At 37.0% G+C, this 24,592-nt stretch overlaps 1 protein-coding gene across 2 annotated transcripts; it reads right to left on the reverse strand.

The window, feature by feature from the left end:
* Positions 1 to 4,251: 4,251 nt before the first annotated feature.
* On the reverse strand, positions 4,252 to 24,428 carry kif17 (kinesin family member 17). 2 transcript variants are annotated; one of them, XM_022682321.2, is made up of 15 exons: positions 24,281 to 24,428; positions 22,481 to 22,794; positions 21,299 to 21,445; positions 19,907 to 20,008; positions 18,857 to 19,046; positions 16,373 to 16,825; positions 15,547 to 15,647; positions 15,220 to 15,376; positions 13,607 to 13,689; positions 13,384 to 13,481; positions 12,225 to 12,453; positions 11,847 to 12,105; positions 10,515 to 10,594; positions 8,221 to 8,341; positions 4,252 to 5,586 (listed from the first exon to the last, which is right to left on the reverse strand). In XM_022682321.2, the coding sequence occupies exons 2-15, from the start codon at positions 22,709 to 22,711 to the stop codon at positions 5,423 to 5,425; spliced, it is 2,415 nt and encodes an 804-aa protein (XP_022538042.2). In that variant the 5' UTR covers positions 22,712 to 22,794; positions 24,281 to 24,428; the 3' UTR covers positions 4,252 to 5,422. The 2 variants fall into 2 exon arrangements, with proteins under 2 accessions (XP_022538042.2, XP_022538041.2); XM_022682320.2 differs by having other exon boundaries at positions 10,515 to 10,597.
* Positions 24,429 to 24,592: the final 164 nt, after the last annotated feature.

Below are 24,592 nucleotides of genomic sequence, written 5' to 3' on the forward strand. Positions count from 1 at the left end.
GTTTTTTTATATTTTATATGCAAATACTGTACATGGAAAACGTGCTCCAAACAATATTTGTTTACTTTAGTGAATGTTTAGTTCTTTTGACAAAGACAACCAACAAAAAATTTCATTGTACAGTAGTGCCCAAATGTTTACTGCATATGACTGGACAATACACGCAGCTCAAGCATAATATTAGGATACTTGTTTCTGCCTTTTCACACTGTTCTTCAATAGTTAGGACCACCACAGAACAGCTGTTAGTATTTGGGTGGTGGATCATTCACAGCACTGTTTCCACTCACCTCCTATAGATGCTCCGGAGACAGAAACTCTGAATCTGTTGCGGCATAGTTTGTGTTGGTCTTCCTCTAGTTCTTTATCAGTGGGCACAGGATGCTGGCCTCAAGATGCCCTTAGTCCATTGTGTTCAAAAACTCCAGCAGCACTGCTGTGTCTGATCCACTCAAATCAGCATATCACAAAATGTGTTCGGGGTATCTTTAATTTTAGCTTTCTGTTGGGTGATAATTTTAATTTTCCATTAAATTTAATTAATTTGGCACCATTTAGTTCCTAACACTTCACCAAGTCCATATCATGTAAGATATTCAGTATGCTTCTTTTTTTTTTTACCATTGAGATCTGATGTGTTTTAAAAGTGTACATAACCAGCCTTTTTTGCTTTATCCAGTTGCTTTTATATGTTTTAAAGTTAGAATAACTTTTATACCAATCAGCCATAATATTACATTACCTTCATATTACACACTAAGAAAAGTAAGTACAGATTTGTTCTTAAAAGGGTACAAAGCTTGTCGTTGGGGCTGTACCTTATATTAAGGTACAGAAAAGTACCTTTTAATGAAAGTCCTTTTTTGTTTTTTGTATCAGTAAAGATTATAAAGATTCTAAACATTATCATCAACTAAATATGTGTCAAGAACTTGATGATCCAAAATTGCCTGGCTTTTAAATAAAAAATGTGCAATTAAAATATATGTTCCTTATTAGTACAGTGATACAGTATGTACCTTTTGGCTGGTTAAATGGTACAAATTTGTACTTATTGCTGCTACAACAGACTTTGTACTTCAGAGGGAACAAATCTGACCCTGTAAAGACCAATATTGTACCTTTGAGGATACAATTATGAAGAGTGTACCTTTGAGTACAAAAAAGTACTTATATCGTACTTCTGTTTTTTAGAGTGTATCTATAGTTGCCCCCAGTGTAAAATGGGCAAAATAAGGATCTCAGACATTTGGACATCTCCCAAATATCAGCCTGGTCGTGTGTGTTTTTTCTGGTATGCAGTGGTCAGTACAAAAATGAGTCTTGAATAGTCAAAAATGTTGCAGTGATCTACCAGCACAATATCAGGCTGCTGGTGTTAATGTACTAAGTTATTGATGCATCTATTGGTATATATACACACAAGTTTAAACTACAGTGTGGGTATATGTTATCATATTGTATTTTTAAAAACATCATACCCACACTGTGATGAAATCACACTATTGACTCATGACCTTTTGTTATTCTGCTTTATTCAAACCTTTGGCTTCACCACAAAAACACTGCCGTCATACCACTCGTCTCCTGACATCAGTTACTACAGTGACAGTGTTGTTTGATCTGATAGAGCATTATACGACTGGTCTGTATCCGTACTTGAACCCATAATTTTGCATACTGGTTACTTCAGCTCTTCAAAATGACAGGTTTGTGGCTGGAAGCAATACACGCCCCAATGTGACTGAAAACTGGTGAGATACAGTTCAAAATAAACCAGAACACTGTGGCACAATGTGTATTCAGTATTTTTACCCACAGTTTAGTGTTAAGAGAGTGAAGAGCAAGTTATAAAAACAATATACACATTCAAAATGATGTGGGGTTAATGCTGCAGTTGGTCTGCAGGTTTAGGTTCAGCAACAGTATGTGCTGAAAGAATGAGGTCAGCTGAGTTCCTGAATATAATGAATATAAACCAGGTTATTACATCAATGGATTTTTTCTTCCCTGATGGCACGACCATATTCCAAGATGACAGTGTCAGGATTCATGGGGCTGGAGTTGTGAAAGAGTGATTCAGGGAGCATGAGATCATCATTTTCACACATGGATTGGGAGAGTTCACCACAGAGTCTAGACCTTAACCAATTAAGCATCTTTGGGTTGTGCTGGATGGAGAAGCGCTGCTTTGTGCAGAAATCAGATTCTACCATTATCAATGCTGCAAGATCTTGGTGAAAAATGAATGCGTTTAATTGTGTAATTGCAGAAGCTTATGGACACAATGTCACAGTAAATGCATGTCGTAGTCAAAGCTAAAGGCGATCCAACAAAATATTAGAGTGTGTGACCTTTTTTTTTTGGCCAGGTACTGTATTTTTGCAACAAAACAAGTTTACACCAAACAGAGTACCCTCAATCAAGCTGTAGCTATTTTACACTGTTTTAAGCTGCAGCTATATAGCAAAAATATCTCACGTGATTGTACCAGTTTGCACTGTGTAAAATAGCTAAATTATCACACTCCAGACTCTTCAGCACTGATGTTTATAAAAATGAACAAAAATGTTATTTTTTTCAGGAAGCCTGCAGCTAACTGATAGGTCATACTCAAAGTACTGAGTATGACAAAATAAAAAACACAAAAAGAAGCTTTTTAGTTATTTTGCAGCATGGTGCCTTAGTGGTTAGCATCTTCGCCGCCCAGCGCCACCCAGAGGCCCTGGTTTCAAGTCTCTACTTGGGTGGGTGGAGTTATATGTTCTCCTCGTGTCCGTTACATCCGGGGACTCCAGTTTTCTCCCACAGCCCATAAACATGGAGGTAAGGTATATTCAAATTGCCTAGGAAATTTTAATATGTCAACTTATCCTGGTGTGAATGTGTGTGTGTGTGTGTGTGTGTGTGTGTGTGTGTGTGTGTGTGTGTGTGTGTGTGTGTGTGTGTGAATGTATGTGTGGAAATGTATAAATGTATGCCCAGATATGGATTGGGTCAACTCCTCAGTGCCCGATGCTGTCCCCCAGGTGAACAATGGTTTCCGGTTGAGAGTATGCTGTGTGTGATTGGCTGCTGCTTCTTACCGGTGTGTGTGGATTAGTGCTGAGTGTAAATGGTTTAGTGTTGATTGTAAAGCATCCTTCAGTGTCTAGACATATGCATAGTAAGCTGCATAAAAAGGTGGAGAATTTTTAAATTGCTCAAAGATACATTTAGATTTTCTAGAAATTAATATTATTAATTATAATAGCAGCAAATGTCTTCAGTTCCTTGAGAATAAAATATAGGGAAAGAGGTGGCTGGTAAACCTTTGTATAAATATATTACAAAAGACTTTTAAAATAGTATTTTAAGCAGCTTTTTTATTTTCCCATCTTAGCAATAACTTTAATACTGCAGATCACCTGTCAGACCTCTAATTCTTTTAGTCACTGCTGAAACTGAGACTTAGTCTAGTGTTAAGCTGAGCTAAAGGCTAAAGCTGTTGCCATGTGGGTCAGCCATACGCCTTTCTGTACCAGAAACAGTACTCACTGCTCTCTGGCTTCATCTGTAATTTCTCTAAAGAAAAGACTTCTGTTTTTAATAGTTACAGATTTCGCTCTGTTTCTGTCTTTTTCTAGTTACTATCATGAAAGTTTGAATGGGCTGTGTGTAAGTGTGTAAATGCTGCAGTGAAGTGTGCAGTAACACAATCTGACCCAGCACCACTTTACTACAGACGAAAGTCTTTGTAAATTTATATTTTTAAAAATCCATTTCCAAAGCTCAGTTTTTCATTGCTACTTGTAAGCTGTTTTTTTATACTATTTTTTTCCAGTTTTTAGTTAATTTGTTTTGCTTAAAGACCCTGGCAGTTTACTGCAACATTGTGTTCACTGCATTTTAAAACATTTGACCAGTAGTGTATATTTATTTAAAGTAAATCTTGAATAATAATTTACACATTGTTAACACAAACACCATTCCAAAATGGCCCGTTTAATTTTCTATTAAAATGTAAATTCTCTATTGTATAATAGATTGTATGTATACTGTATGTATACATTTACATGTTTATTTAGTGGTGTGATGAGGGGCCTAAATTCTTTTAAAAATTTAGACAGCGGGCATGCAGAGAAAATGTCTAAATAAATGAAGGCCCATTAATAAGTTCAGCTAAGCAAGATTCTAGTTAGACATTAGATTATATATTGCTCTTAAGACTGAATATTAAACGTAAACAATGAAAGAAGGTTGTACACAACATTTCTTAATAAATGTATGACTAAACTTTTTATTTTATTTTATTCATTCAGTCTAGGAAAATACACATTTTGAAGAAATATACATATATAACATTCACATGGTTGACCCATTCACATTAAGGGTAAGGGCAAAATAGTACTAATAAAATATGAGTGCATGTAGATAATATTAGGTAGCATTGATATTAGGAAGTATACGTTTATGACCCTTCATTAATTCACAGTGATAAAATCACTTTCACAGATACAGTTCCAATCAAAAGTTTGGACACACCTCTTCTCATTCAATGTGTTTTCTTTTTTTTCATGATATTTTTACATTGTAAATTTAATATTGAAGACATCAAAGCTATACAGGAACATAATCTGTTATATTCTGTAAACATGTTAATGTTAAACAATCTCCAATGTTAAACAATCAGAATATGTTTTTTACTTTAGATTCTTCTAAGTAGCACATTTATCTTTGAGGACAGATCTGCACATCTCAGTATTAATCTCAGTGTCTTCATGAGGTAGAGTCACCTGGAATAGTTTTCTCAGCGTCTTGAAGGAGTTCCTGGAGGTGCTGAATAATAGTTGCTGTTTTTCCTTCACGCTGTGAAGCTCCAGCTCATCCCAATTAAATCACCTCAAATCACCTCAAATCTCAGTTAAACAGGTTTAGATCAGGGGATTGTGGAGGACAAACACTTTTTTTTACTGTTTATTACATAATTCCATATGTGTCCCTTTTATTATTTTCCTATCTTCAATATTAATCTACAATGTAAAAAATAAATTAAAGAAAGAAAGAAAACCTTGATTAAGAACTTCTGGCTTTCACTTTAACTTTCCAATGTATGTAATTTTAGAGCTTTTCTATTGGACCATTTACATTGAAATTTTGACAATATGAAAAACCACTGCCAGATTCACATTATATAAAAGGAGAAAGTGGCAAAATGATCCAATAGCGATGATATAGTGACTGTTGAATATCTACAAAAAAAAAAAATAATAATAATCCAAGCAATAACTAAAACTTTCAGTCTGCACTTAAAATAAAAAGCAGCTCTATAGCAGCAAAGTTTGAGCTCTACAGCTCTGATATTACAAAGGGCACAAATGTCAGCCACATGGGGTATCCCTGAAGACACAAGCAAAAAAACAAACAAAAAAATCATCACCAGTCAGTTACCATCACACAGGATCTGGGTTTTGTTCTTCTTGCGCTTGGCTTTGCCACTGACAGGCAGGATGCCCAGAGACTCCAGGCGGAAGGGACGGGGCAGGAGGCCCTCAGCTGTGAGGCTGGAGCCGCTGGTGGTCGGGTGGGATGGTCCGTTACCTGCCACTGCAGCAGGTAGAGTAAAGTAATCATCAGCACATGCACGGTCAATGTAGCATTGTTCTTTATAATAACTAGATCAACAGCCCTTCCAAAAAAAATAGTCATATCAACCATTTATCCCTTTTGGGAGAAATCAGTTTTTTTTAACATAAAAAAATTACAGTACCAGTTAAATGTTTGGACACATCTTAAAGTAACTGTTTTTTCATTATTTTAAATTGCTCTGCATTGTAGATTAACAATAAAGTCAACTATTATAAAGAAAGAATGCATAGAATTTAGTAAGAGTTACACAAACAAACACTCAGCTCAGTCAGATTTATGAGGTAGTCACCTGGAATTTATTGAGTTTATTAGAAGTTTAGCTAACTGCAGCTTGTAGTAAAGCTTTTTCATTAGGCTAAGTTTAGCTAACTGCAGCTTGTAGTAAAGCTTTTTCATTAGGCTAAGTTTAGCTAACTGCTGCTTGTGGTAGTGTTTTTCATTAGGCAAAATCTAACTAACTGCTGCTTGTGGTAGTGTTTTTTTATTAGGCTAAGTTTAGCTAACTGCTGCTTGTAGTAGTGTTTTTATTAGGCTAAATTTAGCTAATTGCTGATTGTGGTAGTGCTTTTTAATTTGGCAAAGTTTAGCTAACTGCTGCTTGTTGTAGTGTTTTTTCATTAGTCTAAGTTTAGCTAACTGCTGCTTGTTGTAGTGTTTTTTCATTAGTCTAAGTTTAGCTAACTGCTGCTTGTGGTAAAGCTTTTTCATTAGGCTAAATTTAGCTAACTGCTGCTTGTGGAAGTGTTTTTTCATTAGACTAAGTTTAGCTGCTGCTGCTTGTGGTAGTGTTTTTTCATTAGGCTAAGTTTAGCTAACTGCAGCTTGTAGTAAAGCTTTTTCATTAGACTAAGTTTAGCTAACTGCTGTTTGTGGTAAAGCTTTTTCATTAGACTAAGTCTAACTAATTGCTGCTGCTTGTGGTAAAGCTTTTCATCAGGCTAAGTTTAGCTAACTGCTGCTTGTGGTAGTGTTTTTATTAGTCTAAGTTTAGCTAACTGCTGCTTGTGGTAGTGTTTTTTCATTAGGCTAAGTTTAGCTAAATGCTGCTTATGGTAAAGCTTTTCATTAGGCTAAGTTTAGCTAACTGATGCTTGTGGTAGTGTTTTTCATAAGGCTAAGTTTAGCTAAATGCTGCTTGTGGTAGTGTTTTTATTAGTCTAAGTTTAGCTAGCTGCAGCTTGTGGTAATTTTTTCATTAGGCTAAGTTTAGCTAACTGCTGCTTGTGGTAGTGCTTTTCATTAGGCTAAGTTTAGCTAACTGCTGTTTGTGGTAGTGTTTTTCATTAGGCTAAGTTTAGCTAACTGCTGCTTGTGGTAGTGCTTTTTTATTAGACTAAGTTAAGCTAACTGCTGCTTGTGGTAGTGCTTTTTATTAGGCTAAGTTTAGCTAACTGCTGCTGCTTATGATAAAGCTTTTTCATTAGGCTAAATTTAGCTAACTGATGCTTGTGGTAGTGTTTTTCATAAGGCTAAGTTTAGCTAAATGCTGCTTGTGGTAGTGTTTTTATTAGTCTAAGTTTAGCTAGCTGCAGCTTGTGGTAGTTTTTTCATTAGGCTAAGTTTAGCTAACTGCTGCTTGTGGTAGTGTTTTTATTAGTCTAAGTTTAGCTAACTGCAGCTTGTAGTAAAGCTTTTTCATTAGACTAAGTTTAACTAACTGCTGCTGCTTGTGGTACAGCTTTTTCATTAGGCTAAATTTAGCTAACTGCTGCTTGTGGAAGTGTTTTTTCATTAGGCTAAGTTTAGCTAATTGCTGCTTGTGGTACTGTTTTTATTAGTCTAAGTTTAGCTAACTGCTGCTTGTGGTAAAGCTTTTTCATTAGACTAAGTTTAGCTAACTGCTGCTGGTAGCAAGCATAAAAATGCTAGAAGTTCATCTGACAAGCTAGCAAGCTAACTTTCCTGTGCCACCTTAAATGGTGCAACAGACACTGACTTTCACTAATTTTAATCATATTGTAATACATTTTCTTATTTTATCGACAACATGCTTTAATAAGCATATTGAGGGGACCATTAGTGCTAAAAGAACACTGACTCAACTTTACATTTTATTACATTGAGTGTAAATCAGTTTTTTGAGAATATGCCACTGCTGATGCATTTTTGCATAGTGAGATAAATACTGTGCATTGTAATTATGTAATTATAATATTGTTACCATATCACCCAGTTCTACCAATGTGTGATTACATACACCACAAGTGGTGGGTTTTATACTGTTCATATCTATAACATTATAATATATTAATATATTATCTAATTAATAAATATATTGTAATATCAATTTTGGCCATATCGTCCAGCTTTAACTGTAAGTATGTTGGACATGGTTATATATAAGCCCGCATGAGGTGCTACTGTGGGTGCTGTTGATCTGATTGGTATTCCTTTATGATGCCACTTGTAACAGCTTCCTTATCTCAGAGCTATCAAGTTGACCTGTCAGAGCAGAACCTGATATGCTATCTGCTTGACCTAGTTTAGTGCTAATCAACAGGTCAGTAAAAACGCATGCATTGTATGTGACAGGATTTATAACATAAATTGATAGATGTTTTCAGTAGAGCTGTTTTTTTCTTTTGTTCTTACCCAGACCCTTGCTAGGCTCTCCCACAAAAAGTGGACTCGTTCTCTTCTTCCTAAAGTAGTTACTAGCAATGTGCTCGCTGTCACTCCGGTTCAGCATCTCCTTATAGCGGTCCTCCTCCTCCTACAAAGACAACACATATATAGGTGCTTATGCATTTGCATATAGGGCTGTGTATGGGCAAGGACTGGGCTATAAGATACTTATTACACTACAGGTGTTAAATAGTTAAATATATATTTGAACAAAATATATATTTTAAATCAAATTTAATAAAACTATCATAATGTAAAAAACACATTGTCATATTTATAAAATATGAGTAAAAGAAAAGATTACTATTCATCCAAACAGTGGGAGCTGAAGACAAGAAGAATACAACACTGCTCTCTAGTGGGCGGGGTTCAAACACAAGACAAAATGAACCACTGTCTCACACCAATCTTTACATGTACTACTAATAATAAACTAATAATAAAAAAAATCAATACTGTGTTTTTAAAAACTGATTAGAGTATTACAAAAGAGAATATTGTGATACTGGGGCTCCGAGCTGTCCAGCTGGCTAAGCGCTGCCACTATGATTAGGAGGCCAGTTCGAATCCTGTTCATGTAGTTTGCCATCGGCTACTGGAGCCCTGAGAGAGCACAATTGGCCTTGCTTTCTAGATGGTGCTCTCTCACCACATCACTCCTAGTGTGATGTCAATCTGATGTCTCGTAACCAAGTAGCTGCGCTTTCCTCCGAGCGCGCTGGTAATGCAGCAGCATCAGTGGTGGCTGACTTCACATGTATCGAAGGAGCGTGTGCTATTCTTCACCCTCCTGGTGTCGGGGCATAACTAGTGATAGGTGGAGTCCTAATAAGTAGGTTGGGTAATTGGCCAAGTATATTGGGGAGAAAATGGGAATAAATTTAAAATAAAACTATAAATTTTTTTTTTACTTAATAGCTTAGCTTTATGTTCAAACCTGCCACATCTGCATTATTAATATTAATATACAGTACATAGCTCACAGTGTTAGTTTGAACTACACAACTGGGATGCAGACGTAGTTCTATTGCTTCACACTTTAAAGCTAAGGGATTTTATATCCCTCTTCCTCCCGCTAATTAAACACACCTGATTCAACTCATCAGCTAAATAGGCTTTAGTGAGCTGAAGCTGTGGCCTGGAGGGAGCCTAGTCTGACTCCTGTGCCACTTGGCATTGGGCATGATGACCTTAGGCTTATGTGTGTCTGATTCAGAGTGTCCTGTTCTGTGCCAGCGGAGATAAAGTCAGTTAATTCATTATTATAAGTGTAGATCAAAAACATTCAAGCCAAAAAAATATCTCCTAGATAAAAGCAGGTCTAAAAATTAGTTCATATTTAGTGAAAGGCTGGGTCACAATGCAGCCAAAACGCATGTCGCAATATTTAATTTGTTTTCTTAACAAACCTTTAAATCTGACTTGGGAATCCAACATTTCCTTTTAATGAAACAGTTTATTATTGATGTTTAAAACAGTATTATGCATGAATTGGTATTTCTTGCTTGCCCCTTATAATTGGACATGCAATGTTTGGTGCTTTAACCCTTGTGTGTTGTTCATATTTTTGTTACTCGTTTACTTTGTTACTTGTATTTAAGTCAGCAAAATGAAGCAATTTTACATTAAAATGCTTTACACATGCTTGCTTCACCTAAATTGCAAGCAATATAAACAGCTTACATGGTTAATATTTGCCCTTTACCTTTCTTATGTTACATTTCTTTCAAAAATGTACTACTCTTTTTTTATTAGTTTTTTTAATAAAATGTAAAAGAAAATGAATTTAACTCAAGATATGAGTAGAAAATTTGTTTAGTTTCAAATTTACAAATGAAGCAATGTTGGGGGGGGGGGGGCGTGGGTGTATAGTGTGTGTTTATCGAAAATGTGTTTTGATATATGTTTTTCACAAAAAATGAGCCAATGCCAATGAGTTTGAGTTAGAAAAATATTTTTTTAGTATCATTTGATGAAAAATTAAAACGGGTCCCTCAGACCCGAACACCACACAAGGGTTAAGCCATCACTAATGGATGCACATTTCTGGACAAGCTGTGAGACACACAAAACTGTCAAATTTAAAAAATAATTAAAAATTCCTGGGAATTACATGGGATTGTGGTAAACGACATTTGGAAATGTGTATTATTAGAGCATTTTGCTGTGTGAAAATTCTTACAGTTATTTTAAAAGTGTTATTTTTAAAAAATATATTCTAATCAAATAATCAAAAAGAGTGAGGCAGTGAGTGTAAGTACCATAAAATGCTCTCCTGTGTCCGAGGCAGAGTTCCTGCGTACTGGGAGTCTTGAGGAGCTGCTCATGGCTGAAGGAGGAACTGCTGAGTGAGAGAGAAACATTCTGGCCATCACTAACATAAAACACACTCACAAAACAACCTAACCTTTACGTTAAGCCTAACGCTGCATTTACACTGCGTAGTTGCGTAAACGCACAGCAATGTATTCCATTCATGTTCAATGGAAAGCGTTGGCTCCGTCAGAAAATATATAATTTAATTGGAAAAGTTCGCTTTTATTAGCCTATATGCTGCTCAAAAGACAGTGTTATGAAGCTCAATCGAACATCACAAATTTCTAAACAAGACTGTCACTATTGCTTGTATTTGTAATTAACAATGTTTTAACACCAAACAATAAAAAAATAAAAAAATTACACATTATTTAAAAATTATGTAATTCCCACTAGTTTCTGCAGTAATGTAAAAAGCAGATCTTTCTTCCCTCCTCATAAACCCCACCTACACGAAGTTACTTTTTTCAGTAAGGAGTAATCTAAGGAATTACTCTGACTGTCACTATAACGCCGTTACCGTTTTCGACACCCCGTTACTGCACGTTACTTTAGCTGCTCAATTTTTTTTTACTTTGCGCATACAGACAAAGGTGCAAATGTGCGTTGTGTGTGTGGGTCACAAGGGAGGGGATGATGAGATAACCGCACAAGCAATGATTGGCTAAAGTATAGTAAGATTACGTCTTCAGCCAATCAGTGGGTGTTTAGAGTGCATGCATAGTGGCGGATGTTTACAGCGCATAGCGAAAGATGGCGAGTGAGGAGGACTCCAGTGGCAAAACAGACTTTTCCAGATGGAAATACCGACACTCTTTCACACTCACTGAGCAGCAATATTTAGGGTGGATGTAATATGTCATGTTAGGTGCAATTTACTATGTACAGTTTATGCTAGGTATTTAGATAGCTTTGAGCTGTAAGCATTTTTTTAAATCTGCTGAAAACAACACTGTGCTAAAGTTCTGAGGGAAAACAGCATGATTTATGCAGAGCAGTGAGCAATAATTTTTTATTTCCATATGAAAAGGATTTTGGAAATGAGATTTTTCACCAAACTATCACATTAATAATTCTCCTAAATTCCTAGAATCACATTCAACTCGACAATCCAACAACCTGTGGAAATTTGTTCCATTTTCTGATGCATCTTTGCTACTTCAACATTTAAAACATAATAATTAAAAATGCCAAAACCTGATACATTCGAAAATAGAAGGTACTTCATGTATATGGTGACTGAATGGTCACATTCTTGTCTATTCTTAAGAGCTTACCTGCAGGCAGTGCTGTCTTCTGCACCAGCACCTCAGGAACTCTCCACACACCACTCTCCTCATCCCAAACTGCCTCTTTACGCAAACGGTCCAGGTTGCTGTAGTTGCAGTCTCTGCGCACCAGACCCACCATGCGTTCCAGGATAGCCTGCTGCAGCTGCGTCTCACGCTCCAGACGTCTGATGCTAGCCAGGTAGTCGTCCCGCTCTGTCTCAAACTCTGCCTGCAAGTCCCGGATCTCCAGCTTGGCAGCTTTGAGCTGTACAATGTAATGATGTTGAATTCACAAATGTCAGTATTGCCTAGCACTGCGTCAAATCACCATGAAATTCTCAAATTTTATCTTTATCTTAACTTAACCTCTCACTAGGTCCCTACCTTGTTCTGTGTACCCTCCAGCAGTTTGTTCTTGGCATGAACCTCCTCCTGAATGGAGTCGTACACATTAAGCAGCACACTGTCCCCATCCTCGCTGCCCTGCTTCAGTGCGTCAATCAGCTGCTTCTTCCTCTGATTGGCTAGACTCTTCCGCTGCCTCCTCCGCTGTCTCAGCTCCTCATTCCTGGACTGCTCTCCCCCAACAAACTCCTGCTCTAGCTGCTGAAGCCTGCCAGGCAATACACAACTCTCATCTGGATATACTGTCCATCTTCAATGTAATGTGTTTGTCATTATCTTTGTTAAATTACAAAAAAAAAAAAATTCGTTGCCGAAAACAAGACAAACCAAATAAAACGAGAACTTTTTGGATTTACACCAGCTAAACACTGCTATTACTAGACTGGATGAGCTCCAAAAATATAGTTGTTAAATAATGAAAGTCTAGGCTACTGAAATCCTGTAATGCTAGTAAAAAATCTGAAAAATCTGCAGCAGACGTCTATAATTTTAGAATCTTTATTTTTCTCATTTAATAGCTTTATAGTTGCTTTAAAACATTTTAATGTAGCATAATTTAAATGTAACAAAACGTAAAGACTGTTTGTTTTAATAAAAGTTAGCAATAAAACATCTCAAAATAATAACACAAATCTAAAATAGTAAAACCACAAGTATATTATTAGACTAAAACTAGACTAAAACTAACAATTATTATACATCTTAGTCAATAGACTAAGACTAAAATAAAATCAAAATCACCTGTCAAATATAACACTGGTCATCTGCATTCATTTTTTACATTTTATTTTAATAGCAGCTAGGCACATATCTTCCCTGATACATGTACAGCAATGGGCATGATGAGAAAAGAGAGTGCCATCCACCCACCCAGAGAGAGCAAGGACAATTGTGCTCTCTCAGGCTCTGGCTGCTGATGGCGAAGCTACATGACCTGGGATCTGAATGCGTGATCCTCGGGCCATAATCAGCATCTTAGTACACTGAGCAACTTGGAGGAGACCAGCCAGTGGACTATTTACACAGTTTTGAAAGTTGCATTATCTATCCCAAAGATGATCAGATGACCCAAGCATATGTACATGGTATAGTATTTGTATTCAGTCATCACAATCAAGTAATTTTTTTTTCCACTCACCTCTCCAAAACATGTTGCTGGTCCAGTGGGCTTGGCGTGGCAACAAGCACTAGCTTTCCCTCAGGACCCCCTCTGATGCCGCCTGAGTGCTCATCCTCCTGCGTATTCAGTACAAAACAGTAAGTACTTTTCCTGATGTGACCCTTGGTCACATCACATATGAACAAAGAGATTTTTTACTCCAATTTATCTCCCATAAACAAGTGAAAAAATTGATATGTACCTTGAGTCCATCTTGGATTGGGTCTGAAGCCTTGGGTGTTGACTCATTAACAGAAATTGCCTCCTCTTTGTTAGAGGTATCTCCTGGAGAAAAGGATGGAGACAATAAAGGCCTTAAAGTAAAGCACTAGGTTAACAAAGGTTGACACAGTGCTCCACAGAGCAAAAAATTACTACAATGTTATTAATCAACACTTCTACACATCAAAATCATTTTAGATAGTAAAATATTTTAGCACTAGTACAGAGTTGCTGTCCACTGTGGACTGTAATGCCTTCTATGACGTAATCCCAACACAGGAGTTTTCTTTAAGCTTTACACTTACAAAGTACAAAAATGTTGAATTCTTTAGTACTTTGACTATTTCAGTATTGTAGTCTATTGTAAAATGTACTGCTCAGGTACTAAAAGTAAATGTACAGTACTGTGTTATGTAGTTAGTACAGAAAACATAGGAAAGTTCTCAGAGTTAAAGTCAGAACAATGATGAGGAGCTTAATCAAATCCAGTGCAAATAATGAAGTAGTTCCTGTTCATTAATATCTCTGATCTGCACCTTTTTGTGACTCGCTCCAAATCGCTCTAATCCCCATAGCCTTGCCATGAGCACACTGGCCAGTGTTCAACCTCAAAACTTATACAGGTGTGGGCAATTCTAAGCTGTCCCTTAAGGTAAAATTGCACAGTCAATTTACAGTCAGTGTATTTCTTCTTTGCTGTAGACTAAACCTATTTGTTTTTCCCCAGGCTTTATAAACTTCCTGGGCAAAAAAAAAGTCGCCAACAAAACAAAGGTCACACATTCTAATATTTTGTTTGACCACTTTTAGCTTTAATTGTGGCACATATTTGCAGGGTCATTGTTTCGATAAGCTTCTACAATGTCACCAGATTTATTTCAATCCAGTGTTGCATTGATTTTTTACCAAGATCTTGCAGCATTGATGATGGTAGAGTCTGACCACTGCACAAAGCCTTCACCAGCACATCCGAAAGGCTGTCAATGGGGCTAAAGTCTGGACTCTGTGGGGAACAATCCATGTGTGAAAATGAGGATCTCATGCTCCCTGAACCCTGAACTCTTTCACAATTCCAGCCCCATGAATCCTGACGTTTTCATCTTGGAATATGGCCGTGCCATCAGGCAAAAAAAAAACATTGATGGAATAACCTGGTCTGTATTTAGTATATTCAGGTAAATCAGCTGACCTGATTCTTTCAGCACATACTGTTGCTGAACCTAGACCTGACCAACTGTAGCAACCCCACATCATTTACTTACTAAAATCCAGGTGGCGACTTGTTTTTTGGCCAGGTAGTGTTTTACAGTAGCTGTTAGAACACTGCTGTGGGGATTTGATTGCATTTAGTCGCAAAAGTTTGTGCTTTGGTATTAATGTAGTACAAATAGATTTGGTTCGCAACATCCTGTCCAGTAGCTGCTCCAGCAGCCTGAAACTGGAGGGATTAGTGTCATGTGCAGTTGTTTTTGAGCATCTTGAGCTTTTCTATGGAGAGTATGGAGATGCACTATAAAGCAGATCCAGTCTGGAGAGTTTGAAACATATATCCTATTTCAAAACTTCATAATCAATACTACACTGTAACACTACCTGTCTTATGTGGCCGATCACTTCTGAACCTCTCCAGACTGGAAAGCTTGAACTCATAGGATTCTCTCAAGAAAGTGATGTCCTCCTGTAGCTTGGCTTTGGATTCCTGCTCAGCGTTGTAGTCTGCTTGCAGCCTGGCAATCTTGCCTTCATACTCCTGCACACACACAGAAAACAGACACAATGTCATGTACATATTAAACTGGTGCTGTGAGTGGGTTTTAGTAGGGCTAGTGTATTGCTTAATCCAGGTCTGGGAAAGTAACGAGGTTAAGTGATTAGCCAGGAGGGACAACCTCTCTGTTCTCTGTTTAATCTTCCACCCACCTGCTTAATCTTCTCCTTTTCAGCTTCACTCTCCACAGTACTGCTCTGGGGTCTGGACTGGACAGCGAGAGTCCCCTCTGATGTCTGACTTGCTAAGAAAGCTAATGGAGCAAAAAAAGACAGCACATTTCCGTCACTTGGTAAATTATAGATGTACACTCCTCATCATAAAACAGTTGCACTCAGCGCAAAAGTCAAAATGCAATGCCAGATTTTATTTTGGTCTTTATTGCAGCCCAGTATTTGTGTTAGGGGAGTCCTGTAACCAACTGACCTACACACACTGGTGCACTATTCCAACCGGAGAATGCTTGTGCACATACTGCTGCCTCTTAAGATCTTTCCTGCATTATAATAAGTATAAAAAGTAATAAAAAATGTGTGGGATGTTACAGGATCTGCTATCAACACTCAACATTTGCGTTAACTTTGTGAATATTTGAGCTGCATGCATTTGAGGATTATTGCAGGACACCATGTGGAATATCTAGAACTCAAGACTTATAGAGACATGTGTTTCACACTACTTCTGTGTGTCTAGCTCAATAAACATGACCAAGCTTTTCCCATATCCGTTATTATTATTTATTATTTATGAATTCACTGTCCCTTGTAAAATTGCAATCTGACACTTCCTTCTGGGTGCAACTATTTTTGCAACAATTTTGTTGATGATGAGTTTAGATAAATTGCTCCGACAGTTTAAACATCACACGTCTTTGTGAGAGATGGAAGGCAGAGATGGAAATCCATGGGATTTTAACTTGAAATGAGCTGCTTCGGTTATTTCATAACTCAATAATGTGCAGGTTGTGTTGATGCTTACAGCTTAGGTTGTCGGTGCCAAGCTGGCCAGAGATGAGTGCCCGTAGCTGCTTAATCTCTTCCTGGTACTCTCGCAGCAGTGCGTCCTTCGGATCCTCGTTGATGCGGGGCCGGTTTTGGATGCTCTTGGCGCGGTTGGCGTAGCGCAGGGTGCTCAGGCTCTCCTCGTAGTTGTTGTCCGCAGGAGAGAGGCAGGCCACCATGAGGGTGCGTGTGTGACCCCCCAGAGAGTCCTGCAGCAGCCGAGTCAGCTTAGAGTCGCGGTACGGGATGTGCTTGGATCGACCGTCCACCAGTGCTGAGATGACGTTACCCAAGGCGGACAGGGACAGGTTGATTTTAGTGGCCTCCTGAAGACGGTCACCTGTGGCACCGGTCTTGGACTGTCGTTCACTGCCGGCCAGGTCCACCAGGTTGAGCTTGCCTGCTCTTAAGTGGTCTTCACCAGCAGCATCTGGACATATAATAGAAAACATGCCCTTATACATACTTCACACATATAATTCTGAAATTATTTGTACTATTTACTAGGGGTGAGCAATATGGCTCTAAAATTATATCACAATATTTCATGGTATTTTCGCGATAATGATACTCTTTTGGCAATTAACGATATTCTTGGCGATATGACAGAACACTAAATAAAAAAAAATATTTCAAGAATACACTACTACAACAAAATGGAAATTAAATTGCATACCCCTAACTGAGATTTAGTTTTTTTTAAATACTAGAATTTTATCAGACTTGTAACAGAAATCAATGATCCAGAATGTAATAAAACTAATATTGCACTCCATATATGTCCATACATCCAGGGTTAAAGTAAAATAAATAATACTGGACAGATATAATCTGTCTCTAGTAGATATATAATGGGAAATGAGAACACTGTGAATTTTTCTTTTGCTAAAAACAGTAAAAAAAAGTAGTACCCGGATGTGATAATAAGGAGTGGGTGATATGGCACAATATATCAGGGTATAATATCATTTACAATATATAAAAATGTTGCCCATATTATTGCATATGATACAATATGGCACACTCCTACAATTTATTTTAGCTATTTATTATTTGTACTATTTGGATTACACACTTTATACACAAATGTGACACAATAGAAATGAATACAGCTTTTCAACACCTGAAGAATTGCAACATATTACAACAGATAAAATTGTAATACTTCTATTTCATACTGATGGCTATACAAGTGACTAGCTAAAGGTTAGCTAAGTCATTGGTCCTATTCTACATATTTGAGTATTATCCTTGCTCCTAGAACACATGACCTTATAAAATAACGTCACTAAAGTCTTAACTGGGTTAAAATGGGTATGTCAAACAAGGAAAAACAAAAAAAATGTGTTTTCGACATATTCTATTTACTCATAAGCTCAGTGAACACATGAGATTGATATATGTCGAAAACTTACAGAAGGCATTGCTATGGGAGACAAGATGGCCAAAGACACATCACAGAAACCTTTACCTTTTACAGTCCCCTATATAGGGATATACCTATATACACTACCCGTCAAAAGTTTAGAACACCCTATTGCTTAGTAGTTCTGAGACAGTGCTGCATGACTTTAGGTTTAGTGTAAACCTCAGTGAGGTCATTGTGCTCAGATTTGCCACAATAATAACACAATCATTTACTAAAATCACATTAGTCTCAATATGAACTGATTCTCATCCAAATACTAAGATCCTTTTAGTTTTGATGCTGCAAATACACTGTCATGTCCAGCTCTAAACAGTATAGTACCTGGATTCTCTGATTTATTAGCCAGTTATATGTTTATTCTATTTTTTTTATAGCCAAGATTTTTTTTGCTGGAAACTTTGTTTTACTACTATTGTCAGCTGTATAGCCAAATTCTTAGTTTTGACTCCTTAACCTCAAAAGTATTTTATGTCTCATTTTTGCTATGCAATTAGCAATTTTTGGAGAAATGTCTGTAACAAGGTTGATCTCTAAATAAAACCTTTTTAAAATGAATTTCAAACATTTCCACATTTTCTCCCAAATTAGCTAGGCTAATTGTCCCACAGATACAGCTGCTATTCAGCTGTATATCCTCCATCACAGGTGATGGCACAATACAAGGAGGGTGAAGACTAGCACAGGCCTCCTCCAATACATGTGAAGTTAGCCACCGCCTCTTTTCTAACTGCTGCTGATGCAGCATTACCAAATAGCATCACAGCGCACTCGGAGGAAAGCACAGCGACTCGGTTCTAAAACATCAGCTCACAGACGTCTTGTGCTTATCAACATCACCCTAGGAGTGATGAGGGTAAAGAGCACCATCTACTGTGCCCACCCAGAGAGAGCAAGCCCAATTGTACTCTCTCAGGGTGCTTGCAGCTGATGGCAAGCTGCATGACCGGGATTCGAACAAGCGATCTCCCGATCATAGTGGCAGCTCTTTAGACCGCATAAGATGTGATGTTTGCAGATTGAGGTCCCACACACCTGTCTTGCAGATCTCCAGGTGGATGGTGAATATGGAGTGGGAGCGAGAGGAGTCCTTGTTCATGAGTGTGTATCCCACTGAGCGATTTTTCCAGCCCTGCTCCATGATCCGCTCGCACTCCCCCACGCTGTGCACCGTGTGCATGGACAGATCTCGCACGTACACACCGCGCTCTGGATGCTCTTTCAGCTGTTTATTATACACAAACAGATAGCAGAATCCCTCCAATCATACACTGCATTACTCAACATTATTTATTTATATAATTGAACATGTTCCAATGAATACATGCGTTGTGGACAAAAGTAATGATTCATAAGACATGTTAGATTTCATTTTTCTCATGTGCTAAATTAAGATAATGATATACAGTCTAGTATTTTTTGTTTTGCACAGATTAGTAGCATTAGTGTGCATGGGCACTTGGTGTGTTGTTACTGGAATGCCCTTGGGCTTCGTTACAGCCCACCTTTATCTCACATGGGTCTCATTAGGGGTGGAAATCACAGGGCATCCCACAATATGATATTATCACAATAATGTGATATATATCAATAACAGTGATATCATGATACTGTGATTCTGCAATACTTGATACAGTATATCACAAGACGATTCTCTCTCACTGAAGAGGATAAAATATTCCTAAATCAGCAAATACCAGGAATTATGGTTTTAATGGTGTAAGTTTCAGTTTGGAGTGAAACAGAAACTTCATTACAAACTGGAGGGCAAGTGCTAGTGAGGTTAGAGCACCTATGTTTCAATAAAAATATCTAATAATATTTGACACCACATATAATTACAATATGATCTAAATAGTGCAATATATCATGATATCGATGTATAGTCCCACCCATAGGCCGCATCTAGGCGCCATGTGCAGTGTGCAACCCAGACAAAGCCCATGTTTAATCCCTTCTGGTACCATCATTGACTGTGGCTGGCATCCATATGTACGGCAAATCTTTCTGGTTCCTACTTGGGCAAACCATACAATCTGAATACAGGCCCCAGTGCTACTGCACTGTATTCTAATGTCAACATACCTCCAGCTTCAGTTTGCTGTCTTTCCCCAGAAGGTCCCTTATTTCCTCTTTGTAGATCTCGAGGTAAGAGGCCCGCACCAGGAACTTAGTGTTTTCTGCACACTTAAACATACAACCCATTATTTAACCATGTGTACAGTACCACTCAGAAGGTTGGACACAGGTTATATACAGTGTTTTTCATTATTTTTACATTTTCTGTATTGTATACTGAACAAAAATATAAAGGGAACACTTTTGGTTTTGCGTCCATTTTTCTTGAGCTGAACTCAAAGATCTATCAAATCAAATAGAGCTAATCAAAGACTTTTTCTACGCACAAAAAGGCCCTTTTCTCTCAAATACTGTTCAAAATGGGGTCTAAACCTGTGTTAGTGAGCACTTCTCCTTTCCTGAGACAAACCATTCACCAGTCACAGGTGTGGCATATTAAGATGCTGATTAGACACAATAATAAAGGAAGCAAAACCAAATGTGTTGCACTTATATTTTTGTTCAGTGTACATAAATACTAAAGTCTACTAAACTATAAAGAGAAAAAAACACATATGGAAATATGTAGTAAACATAAAAAGTGTTAAACAAATCAGAATATGTTTTATAATATTTTACATTCTTTAAAGTAGCACCTCTTGCTTAGGTAGAGGCAGTTTTGCACATCTTGGCTGGATTTTCTCAGTCAGTTTTATGAGGCAGGATCACCTGAAATGGCTTTCAGTTAACAGCTGCGCTGAACTTGTCAAGAGTATATTGCTTAAATAATGTGTTTGAGAGCATCAGTTGTAAAGTTGTAAAGAGGTAGAGTTGGTATACAGTAAATAGCCCTATTTAAGTAATGTTCTAATCCATATTATGGCAAGAACTACTTAACTAAGTAAAGAAAAAAAATACATAAAGAAATGTAGGTTAATCATAAATTGATGAAATTGATGAAACTGGCTCTTATCAGAATTACCTCTGTTGCACAAGATAAGTTAATCAGAGTTACCAGTGTCAGAAAACATAAGAAGATAACATCACCCTTAGAAAAGAGCACCTGAGTGCTTCACAGAGTATTTTGGTTTGTTGAACACTTCTAAGTTTCTACATGATTTCTAATGTGTTTCTGGATGATTTCAGTATTCATTTACAATATAGGACAACAAATTAAAAATATAAACACTGAATGAGAATGTGTTTTCAAACTTTTGACTGGTAATGCACATAACATTTGTGTATTGTCATCTATTCTCAACATCCTCATTATTATGTGATTCATAGAAATATATATATATATAAGTTCATTGCATTTATTGGTTGTTTACTATTTATTTACTGCATTAAGCGAGATGTTTTGGTGTACTCTCTGTATATTTATTTATCCTCATAATTCATAACTTTAAGGAGGCATACCTGAATGGTCTCAAATATATGCTCGAAAGCTCTCGGTATGACCCCTCTCTGAGCTGCAGGGTCCGCCACACCCTGCATGGTGAACGATTTACCACTCCCAGTCTGTCCATAAGCGAAGATTGTCCCATTGTATCCCTCTGTAACTCCCTATTGTAGTACCAGATAAAAAAAAGATAAGGAATTCAAAGCATGTTTTCCATATTCACAATAATATGTGGCAATATGGCCCTAAAATAATATAATATTAATTTTAGGGTAATTCTGTGATAATATTATTCTTAATCATATGATAAAACATTTTTTTCTTTTCATTCTCATGTCATTTTCAAGCCAATTACTCCCCCTATCACTAGTGATGCCCCTCCTCCGATACATGTGAAGTCAGACTCCGCCTCTTTTGAAACTGCTGCTGATGCAGCATTGCTAAGTAGCGTCACAGCGCACTCGGAGGAAATCGCAGCAACTCGGTTCAGATACATCAGCTCACAGAAGCCTTGTGCTGATCAACATCACCTTAGGAGTGATAAAGGGAGAGAGCGCCAATTACTGTGCCCACCCAGAGAGAGCAAGTCAAATTGTCCCAGGGCTCTCGCAGCTGATGGAATGCTGCATGACCAGGATTTAAAACAGAAATCTCCCGATAATAAAAAAAATCTTTTTTATCTTAACTTTAAGACACACCTCTTTATGCAAAAACTGATTAATTGTTTTAAATAAATGAAAAAAAATCCTCAGAAAACTAAATTGGTCTGCTCCAATTTTTGGTACATTAATAAATAATAAAACAACATCTTTGCATAGTCTTTGTATCTAAAATATGTTGTGCATTGTTTTTGTCCCAATGTCTTATAATGTGCATTCTCGGTAGAGTACATGTGCCAAGTTTTCCTAAGACTGTAAGCAAAGTTCATAAAATGGCACCTTCCTGCACCTGTTCATTCACTAATGTTTAATATATGGATCCTTCTTTGTGTTGTGTAACTTGATCTTGATTACAGTTAATTTAGCCTCACTGTAGTCGATACACTACATGGTACTATCTCCTCCTGCAGGCTGAGTTGTCTATCTGTAATGGTATACTGTTTTAGATAAGGCATGGAAAAGGAGTCAGATAACTTGGTGCCCAGGCATTAAGATGGTCTATCCCTACTTATATCATTGAACCACACTGGGAAAGGTCACCTCAACCAGAGGATACGCAATCTCGTTGTACATCTGCTCAGTCGTCTGATTGATGAAGTAAGTCCCATCAAATGTAAATTGTTTGGGTGGCTCCTCAGAAGCTTCCGGTTTCTCAATGAAGCACTGACAGCAGCCGGTGTCAACAGACACCACCATCTTACAGTTAAGAGCCTTCTCCCGGTCATTCAGAGGCCGGCATCTAATGACCACCTTCACAGACTCAGAGGCCATCTTGGGATTCAAGACTATCCAATCAGCCAGCCATTGACCAGCCAGACAGTTCACAGGATGTGGTTAGTGTATACTGGACTTTTCTGCAAAAAAAAAAAAAAAAAAAAAATCAGTGTTACAATTTTAACACAAATTAATATATATATATATATATATATATATATATATATATATATATATATATATATATATATAGTCTAGACATATATATACATAAGTATTCTAGCTAGCTTTAAAATCAGACCAGGTGTGTATCAGGCTCTTATTTAATGCAGAATGTTATAAGGAACAAACAGAACCTATCAAAAAATAAATAAATATGAAAATATACTATACCTATTTAAAGTAGATATATAACCTATATATAATATAATAACATGTACCTATAGCAACATACATAGAACATTATTCAGAATAAGTATGTGACTTTATAAAGATATCTTATCTGTTCATAAGAAGGCTTTTGAAATCCATTTTTTTTAATTACATACTTTACACCACTTTATAACATGTTATGTTTGTCACTATAATATATAGCTTTCTATGATAAAAAGATAGTTAGTTACAAAGCATCAAGGAGTGTATCACAGTGGAAAAATAACTTTTACAGATATAAACAATTCTGATCATTTAAAACATGCCCCCTTATTATAACAATCCTGACCCTCAGTTAAAAAGCTAAACAGTTCAGTTAGTTTAGTAAATAATTTCTTCAATTTAATAAGTTGTCCCCTTACTGTAACAATTTACTGTCTCAGATTAAAAGCAAAAATGCATATAAAAAAATAGCTAGCTTAATACTTCCCTCGGGTTTACTGAACCATTCTCTCAATTTAATAAATCGTTCTTTCAATTTAATAGCTATAATTCCTTTAGTTTAATAAATCATTCCCTCACTTAAATATTGTTCCCTCAATTTATCAGCAAGATCAATAATTTCCTTAGTTTACTAAACCATTTCATCAGGTTATTATCGTGCCCTTGATTGAATAGTGTTCCCTCATTGTACAAACATCATTGCATTAGCAAGCTAAATAATTCCTTTAGTTAAATAAATCATTCTCTCAATTAAATAAATCGTCCCCTCGATTTGATAAGTTTTCCCTTCATTGTAACATTCTATTCCCTCATATTAATCAATATTATGAGCTAAATAATTCCTTTAGATTAATAATTAATTATCTCAGTTTAATTAATGGTTCACTTGACTGAATAAGTTGTTCCCTCAATGTAACAAACAGCTCAATTTAACAAATATAGCTAATTTGTTTAGTTTAATAAGTCGTTTACTTAATAAAAAAAATGTGTTACCTTATCGTAACAGTCTGTTCTTTCATTTAGTAGCTAGCTAAATAACTCCAACTCCACAGGTTTAGTAAATCATTCCCTCAGTTTAATTTTCTAAATATAATTTAAACCTTGATAAAAGATCTATCTCATAGTTATCTTACTTTAGTAGGATACTCTAAAAAAGAGAAATGTCTATAAAAGTAAATTAACGTTAGCTGGATAAATGTACTGTTATTATTGAAGCTAAGGCGGATATATTAGTACAGAAACTGATCTTACTGCGCTGTTATCCATCATTCCCAGGTTTCCTCCTCTCCGAGCTGAATCTGCAGCCAGAAACCGCCAGAAACACCCAGAATTTACAGAAACATCGCTAAAGCTAATCCACCATTTCTCCTCCAGTCTGAGCGTCTCCGTCGCTTAGCAACAGAAAACCGCCAGACCCGGCGTCTCTCACTGACCCGGGATCAGCGCGGCCTTCAAACATCCGGGTCTCTGTTACATTAAATTATATTAGAGCTGACCTCAGTGCAGCACAGCGATAAGCCACTGAATCACGCCCTGGATATGAAAAGCCAAGGCAGTATAATT

The sequence above is a fragment of the Astyanax mexicanus genome, chromosome 24 (genome assembly GCF_023375975.1).
Source record: "Astyanax mexicanus isolate ESR-SI-001 chromosome 24, AstMex3_surface, whole genome shotgun sequence".
Classification (NCBI taxonomy): Eukaryota; Metazoa; Chordata; class Actinopteri; order Characiformes; family Acestrorhamphidae; genus Astyanax; species Astyanax mexicanus.

Excerpts from the sequence above, each read along its gene's own strand:
- kif17 (XM_022682320.2), bottom strand. The coding sequence starts at position 22,711 with ATGGCCTCTGAGTCTGTGAAGGTGGTCATTAGATGCCGGCCTCTGAAT. Across the intron at positions 13,482-13,606 it reads CAATCCAAGATGGACTCAAG|GAGGATGAGCACTCAGGCGG; the intron begins GTACATATCAAT and ends CTGAATACGCAG. Across the intron at positions 8,342-10,514 it reads ACACAGGAGAGCATTTTATG|GAGGAGGAGGACCGCTATAA; the intron begins GTACTTACACTC and ends TTGTCTTTGTAG.